We start from the raw sequence: 26,937 nt of genomic DNA, 5'->3' as shown, positions 1-26,937 counted from the left end.
CCCTATGAAGAGCGCATAGTGAGATTAATTGGGGAGAGTGCTTGGCTTGCACAAGGGCCTTAAAATGCCAGAAGTAAGATAGATGCTTGGTTTCAGGAAGGGGCTACCGTAAACAGGATGTAGTTTATCCGCCTAACCATTTAAAACAATTGTATTTGGAGGCATCTGCCAAGTGTCTAATGGCTGGTAGGGTGCATTAATTACTCAGAGAGAACGGCTGTGAGCTAGGCCTACATCCCCTCCGTATTGGGGGAAGTGGGGCCTTTGAAAGCCATCCCTTTAGACAGCTGGCGATTTTGAAGGTCAAAAGACTGCAACATTCCGACTCCAGATGAGGAATACTGTCATCTAAAATACCTCTATCTAAAAAAATAAAAAAAAATAGCTTAAGCGTTATTGGCATGTTTTAATGTTCCCTGCAGTAATCAAGGGATGTCAAGCCTTGACCTTAGATGATGAGGCTAAATGGGTTCCTGGTTTGTGATGGTTCCAGCAGGCATTTAGGGGAACCACTCCCCTCTCCTGGGGGACAGACACTTCTCTCCCCTTGCAGATATGAGCTGATACCAGTGAAGTCCTGTCTCTAGGAGATGAGCCTTCGAGGGCTTGCAGTAGCAGCAGTGCATAGTCTCTAAGTTTAGCTATCAGCATGCTACATAGGCTAATGACTAGCCACGTGTGTTTTATAAAAGTATGAGTAGGGATGTGACTATTTTGGTAATTCTGCAACGTGAAATTCTCATATTTTGAATAGCCAATGTGTTGATTTAGCCAGTCCTCGTTAGATTATTAACAACCGAGGAGAATCCAGTCAACAGTGCTGCTATTGTTGCGTAGCTTGGCATGCTGTGCTTGGCTTCCTCCACAGAAACTGAAGAGGCCTTTTCTGTCGCCTTCTCATGAAAGGGGGGTTGGGGACAGTAAAAATGCCACAAAGTAGAATGGAACTGCTATCTCTCCGCATGTTTTTCACTGTTATCCTTCTGACCCCACACGTAGAGAACAAAGTCATCAAACAAGGGACCTTGAGATACTTTCCATCGTCTCGTGATAAATCAATATAATTCAGTTATTACCACAGGAACGGCTGGTTTACCACCCTCCCTCTTCTTTGTTTACCTCAGGAATGTCAGAGATGTATCTGCTATTTGGTGCAGGCCTTCATTAAGATGATGAGTGTCTCCGAGGACATTCAAACAAAAGTGTCTGGATACTCCTGTTTTTTTGTTTTTTCCTTTGCGACTGATTTCCATCTCCATTACCCCGCAGAAATGTTTTTGCTACGAGGCCAAAACTCCCCCGAAACATCCTGTTGTCTTGTGGCTGCGCTGACCTTTAAAGCCTAATTAGATGTTTTTTTTGTGGTATTGTATAAGCTGAAGCTCAAATTTGTGAGGATGGTTGGGGGCGGGGTGTGTCGGTTAGAGCATTCCTTGAGCTCTCTCTGCGAAAGGGTAAGCGTGTCGGCAGAACAGCGTGAACTCTGAAATGTCAGCCCTCCATCGTCCTCTGAGCTGGACGGATTCATGCACCCAGCAGTCAAGTAACCGGGCTGGGGGGACGGAACAAGACGACAAAATGGCTGCCACACTTCACCCAGGTTGAGGCTTTACATTGGTAATGGATGACACAATGTAGGCCTAAAGCACTATGAGACCTGGTCAATAGTGCCATATTGTTACTGAAGTGCCTGGACCACAAACTAGGGCAGAGAATACATTAGTACGTTTGGGCTCAGTCAGGATGTGCTGAGATCCCAGCCTCTGACTTTTTTAAGTTCCTTGTGGAGTAGTCACAGTGACTGTTGGTGCTGTTTGGACCAGACAGGATGACCTTGACTGAGGAAATTGGCAACAGCCTGCTGGAAATGAAGAGGTCCATCTCACCAGGAACTCAAAAGCTGAGGAAAAGCAGTTGTTGGGTGGGCCTATTTTATTATAATAAACATTCCAGTAGAACATTGCTTTTGCTTTAACAGTATCAGACAGGTGGAAAGAAAAATGCCCCATTACTGCAGAATAATATCTTTACTAATAAAATAGCAGCATTAGAACATCATTTTTTACTTATCGTCATTCAGCTACATCTATTCTGACTTATCGACATTTTGAAAGTTCGATATGCAGAGACAAAGCCTGGGAAGTTTGGTGTGTGTGTGTGTGTGGTCGACACTGAGGAGGAAACCAAACGCCACGAAACCTTTATGCTTTGATGTCCCATGAGGTGAATGTCCGATTCGTGCTGGTTTATGAGGAAACAAAGGCATGAACAGGAAGATAAATCTTTAGCCGCTTCAACTTTCTTTTTTACCGTATCCTCTGCATTCTGTAGCCTTTCAGGGAAGAATTTAGATCAGGGTTCCCCCATGGAATTGTCATTGTTGGACATAAAATACTAAAAACATCAGGAAATCGGCTCCAAGTAATTTTAATAAGAAATCTGTTCCCAATTTTTTCCCACGCATAATAGAGAGACACGTGATCGTATACAAATGTAAGCAAGGTTTTAAATTGTTTTAGTCAAACATATCTGTTTGGGCTTCTTGCGGTCAATTTGCAGTCGACAAATTATTTGTAATTATACAACGGTAGGTCTAATCCTGAATGCTGATTGGTTAAAAGCGCATTCCAGCCTGTGTCTATTCCACAAAGTTTCCACCGGTTAAATCTATGATGTTAAAATGCCTATTTACTCTGTTCCATCTGACTACGCAGTCCACTGTCTCATCGGACCAACAGGCAAGTTATAAACTTGGTCTCCACTATAAAAAAACATCTAGACATTATCTCACATTTCTTTTAGACTAACATTTAGTTTTCAACAGCGGAGATTTGTTTAAACCTTGCTGCCTGTTTCTCCGACACTTGCAACATTGTTTGCAAATGTCGGAGAGCATCATTTTTATGGATGTATACAAAGAGCTATCAATAGAAAACAGGTAAAACGAAACAAAGTGCAGCTAGTTTGTCTTTCCAGTTTCAGTTTGAAGTGATTGTGTTAGCTGTGTTGTTGGCTAGCTCCTCTGAACAACAGTGTCCTGATGAGAGCACGTTAGCTTATTGTTATGGATGTATCCAAATAAATGTCTAAACAGCTTAAACAAATGTAAATGTTACTTTGCTGTTATTCCGGCTGCACTGTTTGACTGGACTGTAAATTGGATGTAGTAGGCTAGCTAGCCAGTATGGCAATGGTACATTTAGAACAAAAAACTGTCCTTAGAATAAAAGACTGGGCCTGGCAACTGAACCAATAGAAGGAACGACCAGCTTGGGTAGCAACCTTAGATTTGTGTCTGAAATATCTTGTGGAAGGATGAAATAGTATGAATAATTTCATCAAAATAACTTTTTTTAATGAAAATATGTAAATCAATTCTTTGAATATGTTGGTAATCTGTTTGCCGGCCCTCGATTTAGTCTCGGGCCTAACACCTATGCTTCAAACACCGGCTTCTCGGGCATTACCACTTAATTATTGTCCGGACCCAAGACCATCCACTCATAAATCTAGTTGATGATCCCTGATTTAGATCCTGAGAGTATTCATATATTTGAATACCAGAGTGAAAAATACACTCAGACATTACAATCTACTCATGTTTAGAGCCAGGCTGTATATTGTCTGTCTGAATAGACCATGGGGAGTGGTTGCGAAAGCGAACAACTCTCTATAATAATATGACACAGTCAAAATGAATGGCACGTCTGGTAGTTAATATTTTACAGTGCATGGGACTCTCATTAGCAACTTGTCAGTGTGATAATGTTTTCTTTGCTCATATTTGAGTTGACATCGACAGCCACGGTCCAAATACGCAGGCAGCCCTCTGACAACTGGCAATCTGGTTGTTTTTGAGCTGTTTTCTTTTTGCTTTGCTCCCCGCTCTAAGTGGGTCTCCAGCATTGGGATGTCAAGGTTGGGGTCGAATCATTTAAATGGTCAATTCTGCAAATGAGTTTGCTATTCAAAGCAAAGACCCTAACTAAGCGTGTCAGCTTAGGGATGCACCATGTTGGGTGGAGCAGTGGCCTTGGGCCCCTGGTTCTGCCTTGGCCCGAAGCCCCTGGAGCCACTCGGCGGGAGAGGCACTGTAGGGTGGATCAGACAACCCGCAGTTGGCTTGGTGCAGCTTGGCTCTGTCCCCTCTCATTAGTCTCACATAATCCAGCCTGCCACGGCCTTCAGGAAGCAGCCACAGACCAGGGTGCCTCGTCGCCCCCCCTTCCCTTCTTTCTGCCAATCCTGAGAAGTTGCGGAGGGCCTGGAAACAGAGGGCTCTTTATCCTTACTGATTTTTGTTGAATGGACATTGCTTTTGCTCAGTGGTCTGGTAAAGTGTTGTCCCCTGAACACTTAACTTTCACTCCCACGTTGCTGGCTCTTGAAAGTAAGAAAGAAAGAAAAACTCTCACGCTGCTGCTAAGCAAGCTTTCATTGTGCATGATTTGTAATTTGCCTATTGGTGGAAGGCAACACATGCTGAGAATGTGTGCTTGTTAGGGTATGAGTGGGATAAAAGAGCAAGTACTCTTCTGAGTGGTAAAACACTCCTTTGACAGTCTTGCGCACTGTTCTCCCTCCTATCAATTTCCTTGTTTACTGTCACTCGAGACAGCAAACTTCCTCCTCTTTATATCTTAATGTCAGTGTGTGATTTGCTCTTGTGCTATGTGTTGGGGAACATCTCGTATGTTTGCTCAGGCACACAGTGGTCCCACTGCGTTAGTGGAGCTGACCTCCGGGACAGATTAAATCGGATGTCCGGACACACCCACAGAGCCGGGCACACCCAGTGAGCGCTGATGGCAGATCCTCCTCTCTCTGGGTTGAATGCAGTCAGGGAAAAGTTCACAGCCTGAATGGCCTCCATCTTCAGAGATTGCGACTGTAGCCAACTGACTTAAAAAGGCAAACAGTACATCGTGGAGCTGGGATTCTGAGATGAATTTGAGGTAACCCTTTATTTTACCGGAGTGGCTGCGGATCCGACTTTTTCGGAATCATTAGACTCTAAACCTGTTTTTGCATTGTCAAAACACTAAAAGATCCGTAGCTTTCCGATGCTTCGGCACAAGTGCAGATCTCATTCTGCTAATGTGTTTATTCTCTACTTTAAGCACAGATAACAGGCTACTCAGGCGAATGGTCATGGTTCTCATTTAATAAAGTTAGATGAAAGCTGGATGATATAACGATCACAGTATTCTACATAACAGAACAACATTTTGTCATATGTTCTGAAAACAACAGGTGTAAGTAGACCTTACTGTGAAATGCTTAGTTACGAGCCCTTAACAATTTTTTTTTTAAAGAAGTAAGGGAGAAAATAGCAGAATAGACTAAAGGAAAAATAGTAACCCAAAATAATGAGGCTATACAGTGCATTCGGAAAGTGTTCAGACCACTTCACTTTTTCTACATTTTGTTACGTTACAGCTTTATTCTAAAATGGATTAAATAAAAACAATTCATCATCAATCTGCACACAATACCCCCATAATGACAAAGAATTACCTTATTTACATAAGTATTCAGACCCTTTGCTATGAGACTCAACCTGGCACCATCCCTACGGTGAAGCATGGTGTTGGCAGCATCATGTTGTGGGGATATTTTTCAGGGACTGGGAGACTAGTCAGGATCTAGGCAAAGATGAACGGAGCAAAGTACTGAGATCCTTGAGGAAAACCTGCTCCAGAGCGCACAGGACCTCAGACTGGAGTGAACGTTCACCTTCCAACAGGACAATGACCGTAAGCACACAGCCAAGACAACGCAGAGTGGCTTCAGTACAAGTCTCTGAATGTCCTTGAGTGGCCCAGCCAGAGCCTGGACTTGAACCTGATCGAACATCTCTGGAGAAACCTGAAAATAGCTGTGCAGCGACGCCTGACCGAGCTTGAGAGGATCTGAAGAGAAGGATGGCAGAAACTCCCCAAATGCAGGTGTGCCATGCTTGTAGCGTCATACTCAAGAAGACTCTAAACCTGTTTTTGCTTTGTCATTATGCAGTTTTGTGTGTAGATTTGAGGGGGGAAAAACAACTTAATCCATTTTAGAATAAGGCTGTAATGTAACAATGTGGAGGAAGTCAAGGGGTCTGATTACTTTCCGAATGCACTGTTTACAAGGAGTACGGGTTAGTCGAGGTAATTTAGGTAATATATACATGTAGGTAGGGGTGAAGTGACTATGCATAGATAATAAAGAGTAGCTGCAGTGGATGTGAGTGAATGTATGTGTGTGGCATCAATATGCGTGTGTGTGGTTAGAGTCCAGTGAGTGTATATCAAGCCAATGCAAGAGTCAGTGCAAGTAGTCCGGATAGCCATTTGATTAACTGTTGAGCAGTCTTATTGCTTGGGGGTAGAAGCTGTTAAGGAGCCCTTTGGTCCTAGACTTGGTGCTCCGGTACCGCTTGCCGTGCGGTAGCAGAGAAAACAGCCTGTGACCTGGGTGGCTGGAGTCTTTGGCAATGTTCAGGGCCTTCCTCCGACGCCACCTGGTATAGAGGTTTTGGATAACAGGAAGCTCGGCCAAGTGACGTACTGGGCTGTACGCACTACCCTCTGTCGCGCCTTGCGGTCGGATGCCGAGCAGTTTCCATACCAATCGGGATGCTCTCGATGGTGCAGTTGTGAAAAAAATGTAGGATCTGAGGACCCATGCCCTAGGGTTGCACATTTTGGTGAATATGCAGAGGTGGAAACTTTCCATTGAATTAACGGGAATATATGTGAAATAACGGAAATATATGCCTATTAATACACTTTAAATGTAATGTTTTTTGCATTGGATATATTTGCCATATCATATGGAGACAGAAACATAAACCTTTTACCTTATCATAAGTAGATATCATTGCAAATTATTAAATCCTTCCAAAAAAAAAACTATTTAGTTACGAATTTAACTTTAATAAATGAGTTTACTCTTCACATGGGATGATTTCACTGAACAACAAAAGAAAGGGAATATTGAATGATCCCCAATGATCCATCACATCTCCCAAAAACATTTTCAACATACATTCTTAAAATGATAGTCTAGAAACTAAAGCTTTGGTTGTCTTCCTCTCAGGCTGCCATGTCTTCTCCCTGGACCTCCTCAATGTCCACCTCTTGAACATCAGACTCTGAGGCCTCATCTTCACTGTCACTTGCCAACCTTGTTGAGGATGGCTCGTTGTCAGGCTCAAAAAGCTTAAAATTTGCACAGATGGCCACCAATTTTTCAACCCTTGTATTGGTCAGCCTGTTGCGTGCTTTGGTGTGTGTGTTCCCAAACAAGGACCAGTTGCGCTCTGAGGCGGCTGATGTTGGTGGGATTTGGAGGATGATGGAGGCAACAGGGGAAAGAGCCTCAGATCCACAAAGTCCCTTCCACCAGGTGGCTGATGAGATATGTTGGCATGACTGCCATATTTCATCTCCATACCAAAGCCCTTGCTTGGAAGTGTACTTCGCCAGACTGCCAAGAACCTTGCCCTCATCCAGGCCAAGGTGGCGAGATATGGTAGTGATGACAACATAGGCCTTGTTGATCTCTGCACCAGACAGGATGCTCTTGCCAGCATACTTGGGGTCCAACATGTACGCTGCAGCGTGTATGGGCTTCAGGCAGAAGTCTTCATGCTTTTTGATGTATTTCAGAACTGCAGTTTCCTCTGCTTGGCGCAACAGTGAAGTGGACAGGGCAGTACGGATTTCTTCTCTTACATCTGCAAGCAGAGTCTGAGCATCAGACAGGATGGCATTGTCTCCCTCAATCCGTGCAATGGCTACTGCTATAGGTTTCAGGAGTTTCAGGCTGATGTATTTTGGGAGAGAGTGGTAAGCACAAATACATCATCCATGAGGATCCTCTTGATGGGGGTGGCCACAATTGGCCCAGCATCGTCCGGGTTGGGCTGGGGTAGGCCGTCATTGTAAATAAGAATTTGTTCTTAACTGACTTGCCTAGTTAAATAAAGGTAAAAAAAAAAAATATATATATATATATATATATATATATATATATATATATATATATATATATATATATATATATATATATATATATATATAATAAATATATATATAATAAATATATATATAATAAATATTGGCAGTCTGTGATATGACAATTTCTTGGAGAGACTCTTTCCCCTCCAGGAGACTGTCGAACATGATGACAACACCACTCCAATGGGTGTTGCTGGGCATTTTCAATGGGGTGCTCTTATTCTTCTCACTTTGCTTGGTGAGGTAGATTTCTGCTATAACTTGATGACCCTTCACATACCTAACCATTTCCTTGGCTCTATAGAGTCTATCCATTGTTTCAGTGCCTTGACGTCCTTGAGGAGCAGATTCAATACATGAGCAGCACAGCCAATGGGTGTGATGTGAGGGTAGGACTCCTCAACTTTAGACCAAGCAGCCTTCAAATTTGCAGCATTGTCTGTCACCAGTGCAAATACCTTCTGTGGTCCAAGGTCATTGATGATTGCCTTCAGCTCATCTGCAATGTAGAGACTGGTGTGTCTGTTGTCCCTTGTCTGTGCTCTTGTAGAATACTGATTGAGGGGTGGAGATGATGTAGTTAATTATTCCTTGCCCATGAACATTCGACCACCCATCAGAGATGATTGCAATACAGTCTGCTTTCTCTATGATTTGCTTGACCTTCACTTGAACTCTGCATCCAGAAAAGGACCAGATAAAGCATGTTTTGTTGGAGGGGTGTATGCTGGGCGAAGAACATTCAGAAATCTCTTCCAATACACGTTGCCTGTGAGCATCAGATGTGAACCAGTTGCATACACACCTCGAGCAAGACATTCATCAGCATTTCTCTGACTACGTTCCTCCATTGAGTCAAAAAAAACTTCAGATTGCAGGAGGACCATGAACTGTTGCTATTGATAAGGTGTCAGATTCATGATTTTCACCTCGAATAGAAGGACTTTTGTCAGTGGTTGCTTGTTGTGAGCGCTGAGGGAACTTTATGCGCTTGGCCAGATGATTCTGTATCTTTGTTGCATTTTTCACATATGATTTGGCATAGTATTTGCAAATGTACACAGCTTTTCCTTCTACATAAGCTGCAGTGAAATGTCTCCACACATCAGATAGAGCCTATGGCATTTTCCTGTAAAGATGAGAATTTTTTTTGTAAAAAACAAAACAAATACAATTCCATGTACAGATAAATAGTTAACCTTTCTGGGGCAGGTGGGACGCAAACGTCCCACCGGCCAATAGCCAGGGAAAATACAGCGCCCATATTCAAATAACATGATATAAAAATCAAACTTTCATTAAATCACACATGTAAGATACCAAATTAAAGCTACACTCGTTGTGAATCCAGCCAACATGCCAGATTTCAAAAAGGCCTTTCGGCAAAAGCATAAGATGCTATTATCTGATGACAGCACAACAGTAAACAAACAGAGTAGCATATTTCAACACTGCAAGCACGACACAAAACGCAGAAATAAAATATAAATCTTGCCTTTGAAGAAATTCTTTTGTTGGCACTCCAATATGTCCCATAAACATCACAAATGGTCGTTTTGTTCGATTAATTCCGTCGATATATATCCAAAATGTCAATTTATTTGGACCGTTTCATTCAGAAAGACACAGCTTCCAACTATCGCCACTTCTCTACAAAATATATCAAAAGTTACATGTAAACTTGACCAAAACATTTCAAACTAATATTGTAATACAACGTTAGGTATTTTTAAACGTTAATAATCGGGATGATCTGTGTCCAATACAAAAGAAAACAAACTGACGCAACTTTTTTTGTAACGTGGCTCTCTCAAAAAATGTACTTCATGTGACCCTCATTTACGATAGCCCTACTTCTTCAGTACACAAAGGAATAACCTCAACCAATTTCCAAGGACTGGTGACATCCAGTGGAAGCGGTAGGAACTGCAAGCAAGTCCATCTGGTGTCTCTAAGATAACGCATTGATAAGACAGTGACATCAAAAAAATAAAAATTCCGAATTGTTTGTCCTCAGGGTTTTGCCTGCTACATAAGTTCTGTTATTCTCACAGATTCAAACAGTTTTAGAAACTTCAGAGTGTTTTCTATTCAAATCTACTAATAATATGCATATCTTATATTCTGGGGATGAGTAGCAGGCAGTTGAATTTTTGCATGCTATTTTTCCGAAAGTGAAAATGCTGGCCCCTGCCCACAAGAAGTTAAGCAGTTAGATTAAATGTTTTAAAATGAAACATGTATGGAAACAGGTGAATTAACACTTCTCAGTTTCCAGGCTCAAGCAAGCTAAAACCCACATGGTAGCAAAAACTATCTAGCAGAAATTGTTAACAAGTTATAAATTATTTCAACACACTTTGCTGTAGGCTACTATTTACTAGTTAGCAAAAAATCATCTATGTCACATAAATATATTCACCCCCACCCAGTATTGTAATCAGAACTTCCCAGAAAGCATGTACTCCTTGGCTCAGACAGTGTAGTAGTGTGGACTCAATAGCATCTCATTAGTGTGCAAGATCTTGAGAATGAAGAATGCACAGTGCATGCAGAGGGTTTCAATTCCATTGAATTTGGGATAGTTTAACCAAAATATGCCACTAGACCTAGATTTGCCTTGCGTATCCCACAAAAAAAGTTTCACTGTTATAAGCTAACTTTTAAAAATTAATTTAAGCAAAAGTCCCCAAATTCCCGGGCTTATCTTCCCGTAAGTTTCCGAAAAAAAAAAAAAAAAAAAAAAAAAAAAAAAAAAGATTTGGCATGGGTAGGGTTGCTATCTCCTAAGTGGTAATTGGCATGGTTGTGCCCTCTTCACAACAGTCTTGGTGTGTTTGGACCATGATAGTTTCTTAGTGATGTGGACGCCAAGGAACTTGACGCTTTCAACCTGCTCGGTTACAGCCCAGTTGATGTGGATGGGGGCGTGTACGGCCCTCCGTTTCCAGTAGCCCACGATCAGCTCCTTTGTCTTCTTCACGTTGAGGGAAAGGTTGTTGTCCTGGCACCACACTCCCAGGTCTCTGACCTCCTCTTTGTAGGCTATTTAATCGTCGTGGGTGAACAGGGAGTACAGCAGTGGACTAAGTGCGCACCCCTGAAGTGGCCCCTATGTTCAGGGTCAGCGTGGGAGATGTGTTATTGCCTTCCCTTACCACCTGGGGGCGGCCCGTTGCAGCATAGTATAACATTACTGTGGCCCAAACTCAACAGTGCGCCCCACTAGGCAAAATACACAAGTATGGTATGCTACAGTTTAACGTCATCTGCTCTAATGCGGAACCCAAACCGGCTACGCATCGCCACCATGCATAGATTTATTTTGTCCCCCCACACCGAAAGGGATTCACGACATGCAGGTTAAAATATCAAAACAAACTCTGAACCAATTATATTAATTTGGGGACAGGTTGAAAACAATTTAAACAATTATGGCACTTTAGCTAGTTAGCTTGCACTTGCTAACTAATTTGTCCTATTTAGCTAACTTGCTGTTGCTAGATAATTTGTCCTGGGATATAAACATTGAGTTGTTATTTTACCTGAAACTTGAAGAATTATCATGCACTATTGAATGGGTTGGTGTTGTTTTACGGTAACGTTATACTATGCTATTATATACGGCTCTGTTATGTAGAATACTGTGATCATTATGTGATTTTGCAGACACTGATTCATCTTTGATCTAACTTGATTAAATGAGCACCATTCGTAGCCTGCTCTCTGCGTGTAAAGTATACACATGAATATACACATGCTCAGAATGTGATCCACACATGAGCAAAAGCTTCGGGAAGCTCCTGATATTTAAGTGCAGTGTACTAAATATCCAGAAAAAAGTCAGATTGTCTGCCTTATTTTACAGCCCGGTATTTACTAGACTTCACTAGACTTTTTGCTCTGAGTTAAACCATGGATGGTGTTCCCAACATTGAGGACCATAGGGGATGGAGAAGATCTCTTTATGTTGGAGCGCTAATAGGTAACGGGGAACTTGACTGTCATACCTTCAACATGCTGTCGCGTAAAATATTTTTCTCTTGCTTCTTAATTAAAATACATGTACACACATTGGAAAGGTTTATCAACCTAGTACAATCCTCTGGCCGTGGGTTCAGATCTTGCCTCGAGAGATTTAATCAAAGTTGTGCCTATTTTTTAAATAAATGTATGTTCTTCACCCATGAAGAAGTGAGGAGAAAGAGTAAGGAAAACGAGACTGCTCTGTGACTGGGTAAAACTGGCAGCCCTGCAAATTGTTTGTTGAACCAGTAATTTGGACGATTCTATGTTCATAATTGTGAGAGTGAGGAATGGGAAAAAAGAGGTTGGGAGAAAGAAAAGGACTGTGACTATGGGGCTGTTTTCCCAGTCAAATTAGGCAATAAGTTATTCATATCAAATTCCCTCAAATGCACCCTGAAAGAAATGCAATGCCACAGTGTTCTTGGATGGGTAAGATCTGGTGCCACGTACCCGGATGTCCCCACAGTTTAAAATGCCTGTTGTAGGACGAAGAACTTGAAGTAGAAGTTTTCTAAGACTAGAGGTCATCACGGATCCACCTGGACCTGAGACCTGATTCAGGACCCGAGCCGATCCAGAATTCTAAATGGTCTGGGTCGGATCTGATTTGTCAAGGGTCTCGGGTATATGTAATTTTAGCTGAAGGACAGGCTACTACAACCAAGAGCCAACAGGTAGGCAAGCTGCTACTTAATATTCTGAATTGAGTTATTATTTGTAACTGTAGCATGAGTAAACACATGCACTGCAGCCTCAGTTAGCCTATCTATCGTTAGCTAGCTTAACTAGCTTCTCCCGGTTTGATGAAGTCCAAGACTGGTACTATGTAATCATATATGATGATAAATAACCTAGCTATGGCAGCTATAAGTCTAAGGCGCAAGTCGACTTGTGTGGTTGCTGTCCCTCACGCCCTCCTCCCTGCTTCCCATGCCACTTGCTCAATGTATGGCCCTTCCCCCACCTGTTGCGGCACCACTCTTCCGCACGTGCTTTATCAGCTCCGCTTAGTAAAGTAGCCTAAATGACTTTTATGCTGCTTCCCTCACTCGGATTGGACCATGTCTGGATCCGACCAGGTCTATGCGGAACGGGTCTAGTTGTCCTTGGGTCTGTTCGGAATGGGTCTCTATTTTAAAAATAAATTATGCACATCTGGTCCGGGTGGGAAAGCCCCAGGTCCATTTTGCAACTGGTCCAAATCCAGACATCGTTTTTGTGATTTAACTTGTTTTTGAGAAACTTACAGCAAATCACTTCCTCTTCCTTGTTTTGTAGTATGGGGGCCCTGAAAAAACATGAACAAAGGCTCCAAAAACACGCAAATACATCCTTTTAGAAACAACACAGCTCTCAGTATAGTGATGCAGGTCTTTACATGTTGTACATTATCTGTGTAGCCTGCTTTTACAGGAAACTGCCAAAATAATGGAAACACCAACATATGAAGTGTCTTATAGGGCGCTGAGCCGCCAGAACAGTTTCAATGCGCCTGTCCATAGATTCTACAAGTGTCTGGAACTTCCTGTGTGGAAGCACCCTGTGCTTTCAATATTCTTTGTATCCCTCATTTACTCAAGAGTTTCCTTTATTTTGTCAGTTACTTGTATAATTGGGGTATTGCGGATAAAGTTCAGAATGACACAATTTCAAAACCTCTGCTTGACAATTATTTTGAAAAAAAAACAAAAAACGTATGGATTTGCCCCTGCGAAATTGGTCTTCTCCCTTAGCCATAGAGGGCAAAGCAGTATGTCAGCCACTCAGCGAACAATGTAAACATTCTCAGCATCAATATGGTGAGGCGTTGAGTCAAGCGGGACAGTCACAGAGGTAAAATGAGGGAAGCATCAAGAAAGCACTGGACTGAGAATAGCGCTATCTTTGTAGCTACCCTTCTAGTTTCCTCATTCCTGCTGTGACCCCTCAACTACAGCCACTTTGCTCCCCTTTCCCTCATTTTCTGAATCACAGTTGTCTTGTTTGAGGAAACATTTTCTATTGTGTCCCTTTTGCCAGTCAATATGGTCATCCCAATGGCAGGGCAAGGCTCTTGATGCTTATAGCCAATGGAATGTTCTGCCTCCCACCCTCATTGCATCACTTACATAACCTGTCAGCTTCTGTTTTGGCGCACCACACCAGTCAGAGAACTAGCCTATTAATTTATTCCTTCTCTACTTATGTCACTCAAATTGATAGTCCTTGTCCCAGACAGAATTTCTCTCAGCAATTTGTGCAGTCTATTCCTTTCGCATGCAGTCATTATTTTATATTCTTGTGAAAGTTTTAAAGTAATAGCAACTTGCTTCAAAACCACACTGTCAAATTCGGAGAGTTCATTGTCTAGAAAGTTGCCTACTTATGTAAAATCCAACCCAATGACTTAATGACAAGGGTTCTCTCAGAATATTTCCACTGTTAGTCAGAAAAGAGAATGAATTAACGAACGACCATCAGCAGCTGGAATGTTTTTATTTTCTTCCTTTACTGAAATACATGAACATAGTATAGAAAAAATACTGCCTGTATTTAATTTGATACCTAGTCTATTTGTAATGCATAATATTGAATAGGTATTTCTAAAAGGGCATTCAAACTCTCAGCAGTTAGGCTATTAGATGAATGTGGAAGAAAAGTGGATGACATAGGGTATGTGACTGAAATCCCTTTACTTTAGGAATCGATTTGTGAAAAAGTAGCCTTAGTCAGGCTAATTCCTAAAGCATTATACTATCACATGGCATTTTACCTACCTTGTAGAGAGGCTAGTTCTGACTGTCAACAGTAGTGTTTTGAAAAACATGCCTTAGGCTTAAACATTTTTTTAATGAAAAATGCATTCCAGACACATATCAGTCAAAACATACATGAAGGGTACCCTCGCATTTTGTCTGAGCCATGAAATTGTGTTCTCCATCTGCTTCCATTCCTGCTCGGTGATGACAAAGTGCGGCGCTAACCCAAGTGGTGGTAACCCAAGAACTCCATCTATGTCTCCCCTCCAGGGGATTTCACAAATGAAAACAATTCACTTCGGGGTGAAGGAGATGGAGTAGCCTATGCCAGCATTTTGCAGAGTGGTCCACCCGCCATATGCTTAGAAGTTTTATCTCGTTGAAATTTCCAGAGAGAAATGCCTCGCCTGTTAACGTAGCAAGAGGGAAGTTTAGCCCTGATGTCTCCCAAAGCTGCTGAAGCCAGGCTACCCCCTGGGCAGTTTCTGGCAGTGCTAGATTGGACTGTAAAATTAAACATAAATATCAGGATGTAGCTATAGCCTCTTTGGGAAAAAGAGCTTACAAATGGTTTTATATTGCAATATTTACCCCCCCCCCCCCCCCCCCCCCCCCCCGAAAGGCTTTAACTCTTAGGCTACTTGCCAAGCAAACAGAGGCAGAAAAGTTTTGGTTTGGATTTCTGGGGACTGACAAGCTCTAGTCACTCTGAGGGTTTTCCAGTATTTCCATAAAAAATGTAATATTTTGAGGTTGAAAATGTATCTGAGCAAATTAGTGAGTACAGATTAGATTTTTGGACAATGTGATAGCCCTAACTAACAAACCGTTCCTCTTTACCGTGTCTCTCAGGGATGGCTGGTAAAGCTAGACTCCATGAAGTCCTGGCTCTGAGTCTGTCCAGGCTCTGAGTGGAGGCACTTTCGCTCGGGCAGAATGAGACTGCAAGGGTGGCCCCAGCGGTCCATGTGAAGGGGAAGTGGAAGAAGGAGAGGATGGGTGTCAATGCTTCCAGCTATCCCCATTCGTGCTCACCCCGATTTGGTAGCAACTCACAGAGCCAGCAGACGTTTATAGGTGAGTGCTTCTATTATAATTATCCCTTATACCCTCATGCTGGAGACAAGGAATCCAATGCAACACACTTCTAAACTAAATGTGAAAATGGAGCCTATTGGCTTTAAAACAACTAAGGTCACTCAGAATATTCACAGCAGAACCAAAATTGTGTTTTTCTTGATGCAAGCTGAAGTCTGTATCCGAAGTCTACGCCACTTCGTCGGGGATTGGTCAACAATAGGGATTCTTCAATAAAGTCTGTTGTCATTCAACGAGAGACGACTCATTTTCATGCACATTTTTTAATTGAGAAATACTGCATCAAACATATTAGTTAGATGTAAAATGATGTGACTCTCCTCTGCAGAAACATCAAAATTAATTAGTTATCTTACGTTAATTCTAACTATTTTGAAAAAGTGTATACTGCTATGGTGTCTCAAAATGGACAAACGGTACTATTGCCACTTTCTCGTTTCTCAAGCGAAGGTCTTTTAACTTCTTATGGCTGCATCCAGCTACCGGGATTTATATGACAACAGCCAGTGAAAGTGCAGGGCGCCAAATTCAAACAACAGAAATCTCATAATTAAAATTCCTCAAACAAACATCCTCAAACAAAATTCCTCAAACATATAAGACACAAACATGTGTCTTATATAATTTTAAAGGTAATCTTGTTGTTAATCCCACCAAAGTGTCCGATTTCAAATATGCTTTTCAGCGAAAGCACTACAAACGATTATGTTAGGTCACCACCAAACCACAATAAGCACAGCCATTTTTCCAGTGAAAGATAGCAGTCAGAAAAAGCAGAAATAGAGATCAAATTCATCACTAACCTTTGATTATCTTCATCAGATGACACTCATAGGACTTCATGTTACACAATACATGCATGTTTTGTTTGATAAAGTTCATATTTATAACAAAAAATCTGAGTTTACATTGGCGCATTACATTCACTAGTTCCAAAAACATCAAGTGATATTGCATAGCCACATCGTTTCAACAGAAATACAAGTTATACACATGGAATTATAGATATACCTCTCCTTAATGCAAACGCTGTGTCAGATTTCAAAAAAACTTCACGGAAAAAGCAAATCATGCAATAATCTGAGACGGAGCTCAGAACAATAGCCAAATTAGCCGCCATGTTGGGGTCAACAGAAACCAGAAAATACATGACAAATATTTCCTTACCTTTGATGAACTTCATCAGAATGCAGTCCTAGGAATCCCAGGTCCACAATAAATGCTTGATTTGTTCGATAATGTCCGTTATTTATGTCCAATTAGCTACTTTGGTTACCGCGTTTGGTAAACAATTCCAAAGTCACAAAGCGCGTCCACTATAACGTAACGAAATGTCCAAAAGTTCCGTAACAGTCAGTAGAAACATGTCAAACGATGTACTGAATCAATCTTTAGAATGTTGTTAACATACATCTTGAATAACGTTCTAGCCGGAGAATTAGATTGACTTCAGAAGAGCGGTGGAACGGAGGTCCTCCTCATGTGAACGCGCATGTGAAAGCATGGTCAGCTCGTGGCAGACCTGACTAAATCCTGTCTCCTTTCGGCCCCCTTCACATTAGAGTCATCAGACAAAGTTCTATTGACTGTTGCCATCTAGTGGAAGCGGTAGGAAGTGAAAACTCAATATAAAATATTCTGTAATTGGCGTTCGGCGGTGAGTATACATTTACACCAGCTGAGGAGGCAGGGCTCGAGAGAGTAACTTATTTTCCTCACCATCCCAGAATCGTCCTGAAGTGGAATTTCCACCGTCACAAATTAAAATACTTAAATTAAAATTGTTGCATCTTTACATCTCCCCATTTATACATTTTTAACCAATTTTTTTCATCTCTTTCACATCAAACTGGTATGTGCAGTGCACTTTTGAGAATTTTTTCCCCCCTTGCTTATTGCATTTTGGAACATTCGTGGGTAGCTTACTGCTGTGTGCGCATTGCTGCACTTATAAAAGTTCTAATCTGTTGCATCAGCCTAATTTTTGATGTACAGTGGTTGTATTAATTTTGCATCTATTGTCCCAGAACTGTCCCAGTCTGTTTTTAACCGTCCCAGACATATCTTTTTTTGGGGACGACGGGCCGACCTTAATTTCGAGCCCTGGCTGGGGGACCTTTCCATTCCTTCCTTCCTTTCATAGTGGCTGCCACAAAGTGTTTCAAGTAATGTTAATTTCTAGGTATTTCAAATTAATAAAATGTCATGTTTGGCATTGCCATAAGATAAATGCCTTTTAAGAATTTGCAGTAATTGGACACGGACCTTACAGGTGATTAGCACCATTTTAATGTAAAACAATCACAATAAGGTACTTAAAGGAGAAGTTGACCTAAAATCCAAAATTCTCTAGGTGATTCCATACATTGAAACTAGTTAGGTGGAGTTTGCCTTCTCCCCTTCTCTTTCCCTGCAGTCTAGAACTGGAAAGCTGCAAAAATGGGTCATGTGATGTCTTTGTGCACCGCCAACTCTGCTCTGTTGACAACAACCTACAAACATGTCTGACAATGAAATATTCGCAAGTGATGAAGAGTACTACTGGAGGGCTGCCGATTTTGTTTATCTGAAATAAAAAATGGACCGCTATCGACAGGGGGAAGGGGGGTTTACGAATACACAATAGACCAGAATACATGCTACCAGATAGGCATATCCCAGGTTGTTTCTGGGGCCATGTATGTCACGCAAGGCTATACAGTTCTTAAAAGCATGAAATATTGTCATGCAAATGGCTTGCCAACAGATCAGACATGGATGATTTTGAAAAAAAGCGAGTAGACCCAATCCTAAGTAATTAAAATGCACCAACATCTTTCATTTTTATTCAGTCTATTCTACAATGTAAGGTGACAATTACTGTCCATCTCCTCAACATATGCTAACTGGTAGAGCGTCTAGGCTACAACACAATAAGATCAACTCAAACTGCAATGATTAGACTACTTACCTCCGCAAACTCGCTGTGCTCTTCCTCAAAAGCGCCTCTGTATTTTGGCACCTCACCAGTTCCCGTCCATGGGAATATTTACTTAAAGCCAAATCTACACTGGAGTTGCTTACTAAGAAGACAGTGGATGTTCCTGAGTGGCCAAGTTACAGTTTGGACTTAAATCTACTTGAAAATCTATTGCAAGACCTGAAAATAGTCTAGCAATGATCAACAACCAATTTGACCAGGATTGAAGAATTTTGAAAAGAATAATCGCAAATGTTGCACAATCCAGGTGTGGAAAGCTCTTAGAGACTCACTTAGAAAGACTCACAGCTGTAATTGCTGCCAAAAGTGCTTCCACAATGTATTGACTCAGGTGTGAACACTTATATATTTTTTTATTTGCAAAAAATACGTTATTTCATTTTGTCATTATTGTGTGTTGATGGGTGAGGAAAAACAATCAATTTAATACATTTTTGAATTTAGGCTCTTTCATAGTCATCGATGAAGGGCTTACTACACACACATAGATTGGCAAAATTGTCTGTAGGAGTGTTTCATCATATTTCCTTCTGCATCTGTCTGTCTTTCAATGGAAAACAGTGACATTTTGTGCCTTCCCTAGATATCTTATATAAAGTGCAGCCAGGTACCCCCTCCTATAAAACTCACATCTGTGACGTCAAGTTCCAAGTAAGGCCATATACGTCTGAGTTGCCCCATGAGAGCACACATGCAGAGTTGTTACCCATCTCCACTGTTGCAGTCAGCCACATGAAATAATGATATAAACTAATTGCAATCATTTTAGGTGGAAAAGTACACATTTCCTGGCTCAAAACCAATAGTTCTTTTGATAATTTTCAAATTGAATTCATCCACAATTCGCAGATTTCTTAATCGCTCTTTGACTGACAATGAGGCAAAGCTACCAGTGCACAAAGAGTTACGTGACCCGTTTTTGTAGCTTTCCAGTTTTAGAATGCAGGGAGAGAGGGGGGGAGAAGGCAAACTCCACCTAATTATACTGAGCAAAAATATAAACGGAACATGCAACAAATTCAAAGAGTTACCCTTCATAGAAGGAAATCAGTCAATTGAAATAAGTAAATTAGGCTCTAATTTATGGATTTCACATGATTGGGCAGAGGCGCAGCCATGGGTGGGCCTTGGAGGGCATAGGCCCACCCCCTGGGGAGCCAGGCCCAGCCAATCAGAATGAGTTTTCCCCACAAAAGGGCTTTATTACCGACATAAGAACTCCTCAGCACCCGGATGCCGGATGTGGAGGTCCTGGGCTGGCGTGGTTGTGAGGCCGGTTGGACATATTGCCAAATTCTTTAAAACAACGTGGAGGCGGTTTATGGTATAGAAATGAATATTAAATTGTCTGGCAACAGCTCTGTAGGATATTCCTGCAGTCAGCATGTCAATTGCACGCTCTGTCAAAATTTGAGACATCTGTGGCATTGTTGTAAAAAACCAGCACATTTTAGTGGCCTTTTTATTGTCCCCAGCACAAGGTGCACCTGTGGCAAAGGATAAATGCTCACTAACAGGGATGTAAACACATTTGTCCACAATTTCAGCTAAATATGCTTTTTATGTAAATGAAACATTTCTGGGTTCTTTTATTTCAGCTCATGAAACATGGGACCTTTGCATGTTACGTTTTTAATATTTCTTCAGTACAGTTTCAAAACAAAGAATCACTTGGGACATTTTGGTTTTTAGGTAAACTTCCTTTTTAATTGTTACCCAAAAATTATTTCAAAAATGGTTAATTGGATCTTTTAACTAAGATTGTTAGTTCTGAGAATTATCTTATAAGACAATCACCAAATTTAAATTCAGCAGTTGTTTTGTCATGGCATGGGGCCCCCATTGATTTTGTTATAATGTTTGAGTCACTCAGATGAAACACGACATAAACCATGGCAAATGTGTAGAATAGCAGGAAATTGGCTTTAAAGGGGCAAAATTTGGCTCTGCGGCCAAGAGGGCCTCTCCATTTTTCGGGTTGGAAACATTTATTTATTTATTTTTAATCCTGAAAAAACCCTGAGTTAAAAAGTTTATCTTATCTCAGTCAGGGAGTTGCCCTAAAACCAACTATATATAACATGAATTCTAAGTTGGTTCATCATTATTTATTTATTATTATTAAATCTCATTCGTAAACCACTACTCTGTTGGTCACCCACCGATTCTGTATGTTACTGTCTCCTTTCAGGGACATCCTCTTATGGCTCCCAGGGCTATGGAGGAGAGGGGAAGCTCTACAGCCTGGAGTCCGGTCCCGAGAAGCCCCAGGACAAGAAGAAGAAGAGCTCGGGCCTAGCCACGCTCAGGAGGAGATTCATCAAGCGCCGCAAGTCCAGCCGCTCGGCTGACCACGTGCGACAGATGCGCGAGCTCCTCTCAGGTTGGGATGTGCGTGACGCAAACGCACTGGTTGAGGAGTACGAGGGCACAGCAGCTCTCAAGGAGCTGAACCTGCAGGCGGGACTGGCGCGGGCTGAGGCCCGGAGCCTGCAGCGCGACCTGGCCGCCCTCTACCAGCACAAGTACTGCACGGACGTGGACCTCATCTTCCAGGATGCCTGCTTCCCTGCGCACCGCGCTGTGCTGGCTGCCCGCTGCCCCTTCTTCAAGACGCTGCTGTCGTCGTCACCAGGCTACGGTGCTGAGGTGCTCCTGGACGTGGGCACAGCGGGCATGGACGCGGCCATGTTCTCGGCACTGCTGCACTACCTGTACACGGGCGAGCTGGGCCCAGAGGTGGATGCGCGGCTGCGGAACATGGACGTGTTGGTGCGCCTGAGCGAAGAGTTTGGCACACCCAGCTCGCTGGAGGAGGACATGCATGGCCTTTGCGAGCACATGTGCTTCTACGACTCATTGCTCAGCTTCTCATCTGACTCAGAGCTGGTGGAGGTCTTCAGTGCCGGGCCAGCTGTTGGGGTAGCAGCTGGGGGAGGAGGTGTAGGAGGACCGGTCATCCAAGGACCCGTGGACGAAGAGCTGCGCGCCCACAAGGCGGTCCTCTCGGCCCGCTCTCCTTTCTTCCGGAACCTCCTGCAGCGGCGCATCCGCACCGGCGAGGAGATCACAGAGCGCGCTCTGCAGACGCCCACGCGCATCATCCTGGATGAGTCCATCATCCCCAAGAAATATGCCCGTGTCATCTTGCACTGCATGTACACGGACGCTGTGGAGCTAGCACTGGTGCTGAGGGGAAGCCCCTCAGTGGGGAGTCTGGGGGAGGTGCAGGCCCTGGTGGCCGGAGGCAGGGGGGTTGCCAGTCGTGCTGAGGAGGCAATGGAGCTCTACCACATTGCCCTCTTCTTGGAGTTCAGCATGTTGGCCCAAGGTGAGTCTCGGAGCCCTGATTTGCTCCCTTATGTATCCTGTTCGCTCACCTCACCTTTTTGTTTACCTAATGAATTCACAAGCTTTTTTTAGAGGAGGATTGGGGGGCTGGGAACTGGGGAAGGAGCGGCTGTTGTAGCACTCCATGCAGTGATTAATGTAGAAAAGGAATTTCCTGTCGCTCTTAAGTCAGATGTTAGCACTTTCCTTCCATTGTGGCTCTTTTTAGTACCAGTTGAGATCCAACTCTTCTTTAGGGAGGAGGGAGTACAGAGTTTCAACATGTCTCGACGTTGCAATCTTAGTGGACGTTGTTGTTGCCTATGTTTTTTTTTAATGGCCTCAATGGTCCGACAAATTGTACAGGCTTGAAGGACATCTCCTTAAGAGTTTGAGTTTCAATCAATCGTGATGTAGCTTTGTGTTTACGACCCTCTTGGAAATAAATCTAGGTAAAGACTGACACACACATACACCTTTTGGGCATTGGAAGTAAACACTTAGGCCTTATTCAGAAATCACAATGCTTAGCCTATCTCCTCTTATTCAAAAAGCTGGTCGAGAATTGATTAGTCGGAGAGGAGGATTTATAGTTATGTGACCCTCCTCCCTGGGGCGGCAGGGTAGCCTAGTGGTTAGTGTTGGACTAGTAACCGAAAGGTTGCAAGATTGAATCCCCAAGCTGACAAGGTAAAAGTCTGTCGTTCGTAGGCCGTCATTGAAAATAAGAATTTGTTCTTAACTGACTTGCCTAGTTAAATAAAGGTAAAAAAATAAAATAAATAACCTTGCCAACATGAATGATACTTAATCCAGTGCAGGTTTGATTTAACTCGTTTCACTTTATCGATGGATTTTAGTTTTGCTGTTTATTTAGGGAATCCACAAAGACCAGCACAGCCATGCTGTCCCTGACATTTTGAGGTAGACAATGAAACGTTTCCCTAGAAAGCAAAAAAAATAAGTGTTGCTTTCAGGTCACATTACAATCACTGCCGATCTCCATGTAAGGATTCAGTTTGCCTGTGTCCACCAACCTTTCAAGCCTCCCCGTCAGCATGGATAGGTAATGGATATCGATCTGACGGTGCCCTGTAAGCTTTTCTATTGTTTTCTCCTCTAGCTTTTGGTTTTCAATTCGAAACATCCCATTCTGCTAGTAACAGCAAGGCTAGGCAAAGCAATCATTTGTCGTTACATGAATTTAAGGATTGCTTCAGTTTTTCACTTTCTCAATGGAAAGTTTTAATGTGTCATAGTACACATAGTTGTGTTTAAGGAAGGTGGATGACAGGGCAGAGTTATGGGTGCAAAACAAGACGTCAAGAGGATTGTGGTATTTGGAGTTTGTCCCTCCACAAGAGTTAATTACATTTACATTTGAGTAATTTAGTAGATGCTATTTTCCAGAGCGACTTCGTTGGTGCATTCACCTTAAAGCTAGAATCCTTAGTTGCTACATCCATTTTTGGACCTATAAATTAATGCTATATAGGCTACCCATTGATTATTGAAGGATATCATTGAAATGCCTCATGAGTTGTACCCAATCACAACCCAAAATATGTTTGTTATACTCCAATGTTTGTAAACAAAGTGAACATAAACAAAAAGTGTAGCTATAGCCTCAAAACAGGGTTAATACTATAATGTTGATATCATTGATGGTCAGTCCTTGCGTACATAGCTCTCACTTAGAATTGGAGTGGTTACATTTCTCTAGGCCCATCCTCACCATTTTACCAAAACACAGGTGGGGTGACCGCTTTATTGTTAAATCAGGGATTCCAGCTTTAAGATAACAAAGTTGTACTACATTTTCCTCAATAAAGACGTTATCAGCAAAGTCTGCTAGTATAGAAAAAGACTTGCAGTTATTTTTTTTTGGGGGGGGGGGGGACTGAGATGTCTTATTTAAGATACTCTTTGAAGAGGTAGGGTTTCAAACGTTTTCAAATGTTAGGGATGTGACAAACTGACAATTTTTCAGCTGCCTTGTGAATTCACAACGTTGCTGCCAGCAACGGTTTGTGTCTGTGCTTCCCTTTCAGATGGTTAAGAATTGTACCTGGACTACCATTACTGTACCTCAATTTCACCTCCCAAAGTTAGCATTTCATTCTTAACTTCTCAAAGTTTTGCCATACAGGACTTGGCTGGTGTCCTTGCCTTTTTCTCCCATTTTTACAACTGTTGACGACAATGACATAGTGGTAGAGTCGACTTCAAAATAATTAATTCCTTGCACGTCGTCTCCTACTATTTCCCCATTCAGAATTTTTGGAACGGAGACTTAGTTGCCATACTTCCAAGAACACAAACACTTGCATCTAAGCTATCAAAGGACAGAGAGAGGGGGAAGGGGCACAGTATAGGCAGATCGAACACCAGGCACGCAGTCAGAACTGTGCACTAGGTCTATCAATTGACTTGCAGTGTCTCACAACTTCAGTAAAGCAGGACCTATCATTTTTTATTTAACCTTTATTTAACTAAGCAAGTTAGTTAAGAACAAGTTGTTATTTACAATGACAGCCAATGACAGATGCAGTGCCTTAGACCACTGCGCCACTCTGGAGTCCTATTCAATGAGTAGGCTAGGATATTCTACACGCAACAGACCGAAGACTGAACACACACTTGCATCATTAGCGAAGAGAAAGAGCAGGTGAGCCAGCGTAAGAGGGAGAGGTGGGAGCAGGCAGAAAGAGCTGTGCGCCTATGTCTTGGTAATCTGTATCTCGCAATGTCTTGTCTTGCATGCCTCGCAGCTAGGGTGTTATCAAACAGGCCTTCTAGTTGAGTCTAGAACAAACGGTCGGAAAGACTCATGCTATGATCAATTAAGGCTGGGTGGTACACCATATTTTACGATATACCGGTATTAATGCACGGACTGGTTTGGGTTTTTACTTAAGCAATAAGGCCCGAGGGGGTGTGGTATATGGCAAATATACCATTGCTAAGGGCTGTTCTTATTGCCGACGCAACGCGGAGTGCCTGGATACTGCCCTTAGCCGTGCTATATTAGCCATATACCACAAACCCCTGAGGTGCCTTATTGCTATTATAAACTGGTTACCAATGTAATTTGAGCAGTAAAAATAACTTTTGTCATACCTGTGGTATACGGTTTGATATACCACTGCTGTCAGCTAATCAGCATTCAGGGCTCAAACCACCCAGTTTATAATTTACCTTTTAAAACGGTATTTGAATGTTTGTTTTGTTAAATGTCGTATGCTGTGTATAATGTCATTTTTTACAGTTTACTTTGCTACTAAGGTAATTTCTCTCCGCTCTCTCTCTCTCTCTCTCTCTCTCTCTCTCTATGCTGCTTTCCACACAGATCTAGCCCTGCCCCCTGTCACTCAAGGAGCGCATTTGTTGTTGCTTGACCACAAGACACTTGCGTTCAGTCTGCATGGTCAATGTAGCACAAGCGGTTTGCTCCTTAATATAAATCCACTAGCGTTTTATAATTACACTATTAGTTTGTGTTTCTTACATCTGCAAACAGATAGTTGATATTTTCTTAGCAAGTGGGCCTAAATCTTGTTAGCCACTAATCGCTAGTTAGCTGGCTAGGTAGCTAGCTAATAAATGTGATGAGTCAGAGCAAATGTAACAAGCTATACAGCCTGATTAATACCAGTGATGGCGTAGACCTAAATCAGCATGTTTGTGCAACAGTGTCTTCTAAATCAAAGAGGAATACGCAAAGCATGGATATGTTAGCTACATGAAGTAGCTAAGCGAGCATTCAATGTAGCCAAAGGTTGACGCTCTGGACGCTCTGGATAAGAGCGCCAGCTAAATTACTAAAATGTAAATGTGTAGGGTCCCCTAGGAAACACTTATCAACTTTGGTTCGTACCCTGTCACAATAACTCCTCCCTGTCATTTTAATTAATTGTCATTTCAAACCACACGATGCAAAGTGCTCACTATTATATTCTAACTATAGAATTAGAATAATCATTATTTTTCAGTTCACCGAAGTGTTTTGCTCTAAATCGCAAGTCAAATTACAATTGCAACATTTGGTTAAAGATGAGGCCTAGAATGTGTGCCCATATCGTGCAGCCCTACGTGGCAGTGTGGAAATGATCTCAAGAGTCCAGGAAATGCAGAAATAGCTGATAATAGTTTTTGGTTGTATTGAACAGTATACAACATTCAGAATGGAGAAAGACCCATTGGTATCACTTAGTTTTGGTCATGTAGTTCACATTCTATGTGGACGCCACATTATCTCATAAAATCTCGACAAACCATTTCTGTATGGATCTCTCTTTGTGCATGGGGGCATTGTCATGTTGAAACAGGAAAGGGCCTTCCCCAAACTGTTGCCATAAAGTTGGAAGCACAGAATCGTCTACTATGTCAATCTTAACGCTGTAGTGTTAAGATTTCCCTTCACTGGAACTAAGGGGCCTAGCCTGAACCATGAAAAACAGCCCCAGGCCATTATTCCTCCTCCACCTAACTTTACAGTTGGCATTATGCATTGAGGCAGGCAGCGTTCTCCTGACATCCGACAAACCCAGATTTGTCTGTCGAACTGCCAGATGGTGAAGTGTGAGTCATCACTCCAGAGACTGCGTTTCCACTGCTCCGGAGTCCGAAAAAAATGAGCTTTACACCACTTCAGCTGACGCTTGGGATTGCACATGGTAGTCGTAGGCTTGTGTGCGGCTGCTCCGACATGGAAACCCACTTCCTGATGCTCCCGATGAACAGTTCTTGTGCTGAT

The 26,937-nt window shown here is 42.3% G+C and overlaps 1 protein-coding gene across 3 annotated transcripts in view; it reads left to right on the top strand.

Annotated features, from left to right (window-relative positions):
• Positions 1-26,937, top strand: part of btbd7 (BTB (POZ) domain containing 7) — a 131,431-nt gene that overhangs the window by 57,380 nt on the left and 47,114 nt on the right. For all 3 annotated transcript variants that reach the window (XM_055872441.1, XM_055872440.1, XM_055872439.1), the window contains exons 2-3: positions 15,626-15,850; positions 21,043-22,182. In XM_055872441.1, coding sequence (XP_055728416.1) covers positions 15,769-15,850; positions 21,043-22,182 — 1,222 coding nt within the window. In that variant the 5' untranslated portion in view covers positions 15,626-15,768. The remainder of the gene's footprint in view (positions 1-15,625; positions 15,851-21,042; positions 22,183-26,937) is intronic.

Source organism: Salvelinus fontinalis, chromosome 20, assembly GCF_029448725.1.
Source record: "Salvelinus fontinalis isolate EN_2023a chromosome 20, ASM2944872v1, whole genome shotgun sequence".
Lineage (NCBI taxonomy): Eukaryota > Metazoa > Chordata > Actinopteri > Salmoniformes > Salmonidae > Salvelinus > Salvelinus fontinalis.
The sequence above is the reverse complement of the archived record's forward strand: the minus strand, read 5'-3'. Positions and strand labels throughout refer to the sequence as shown.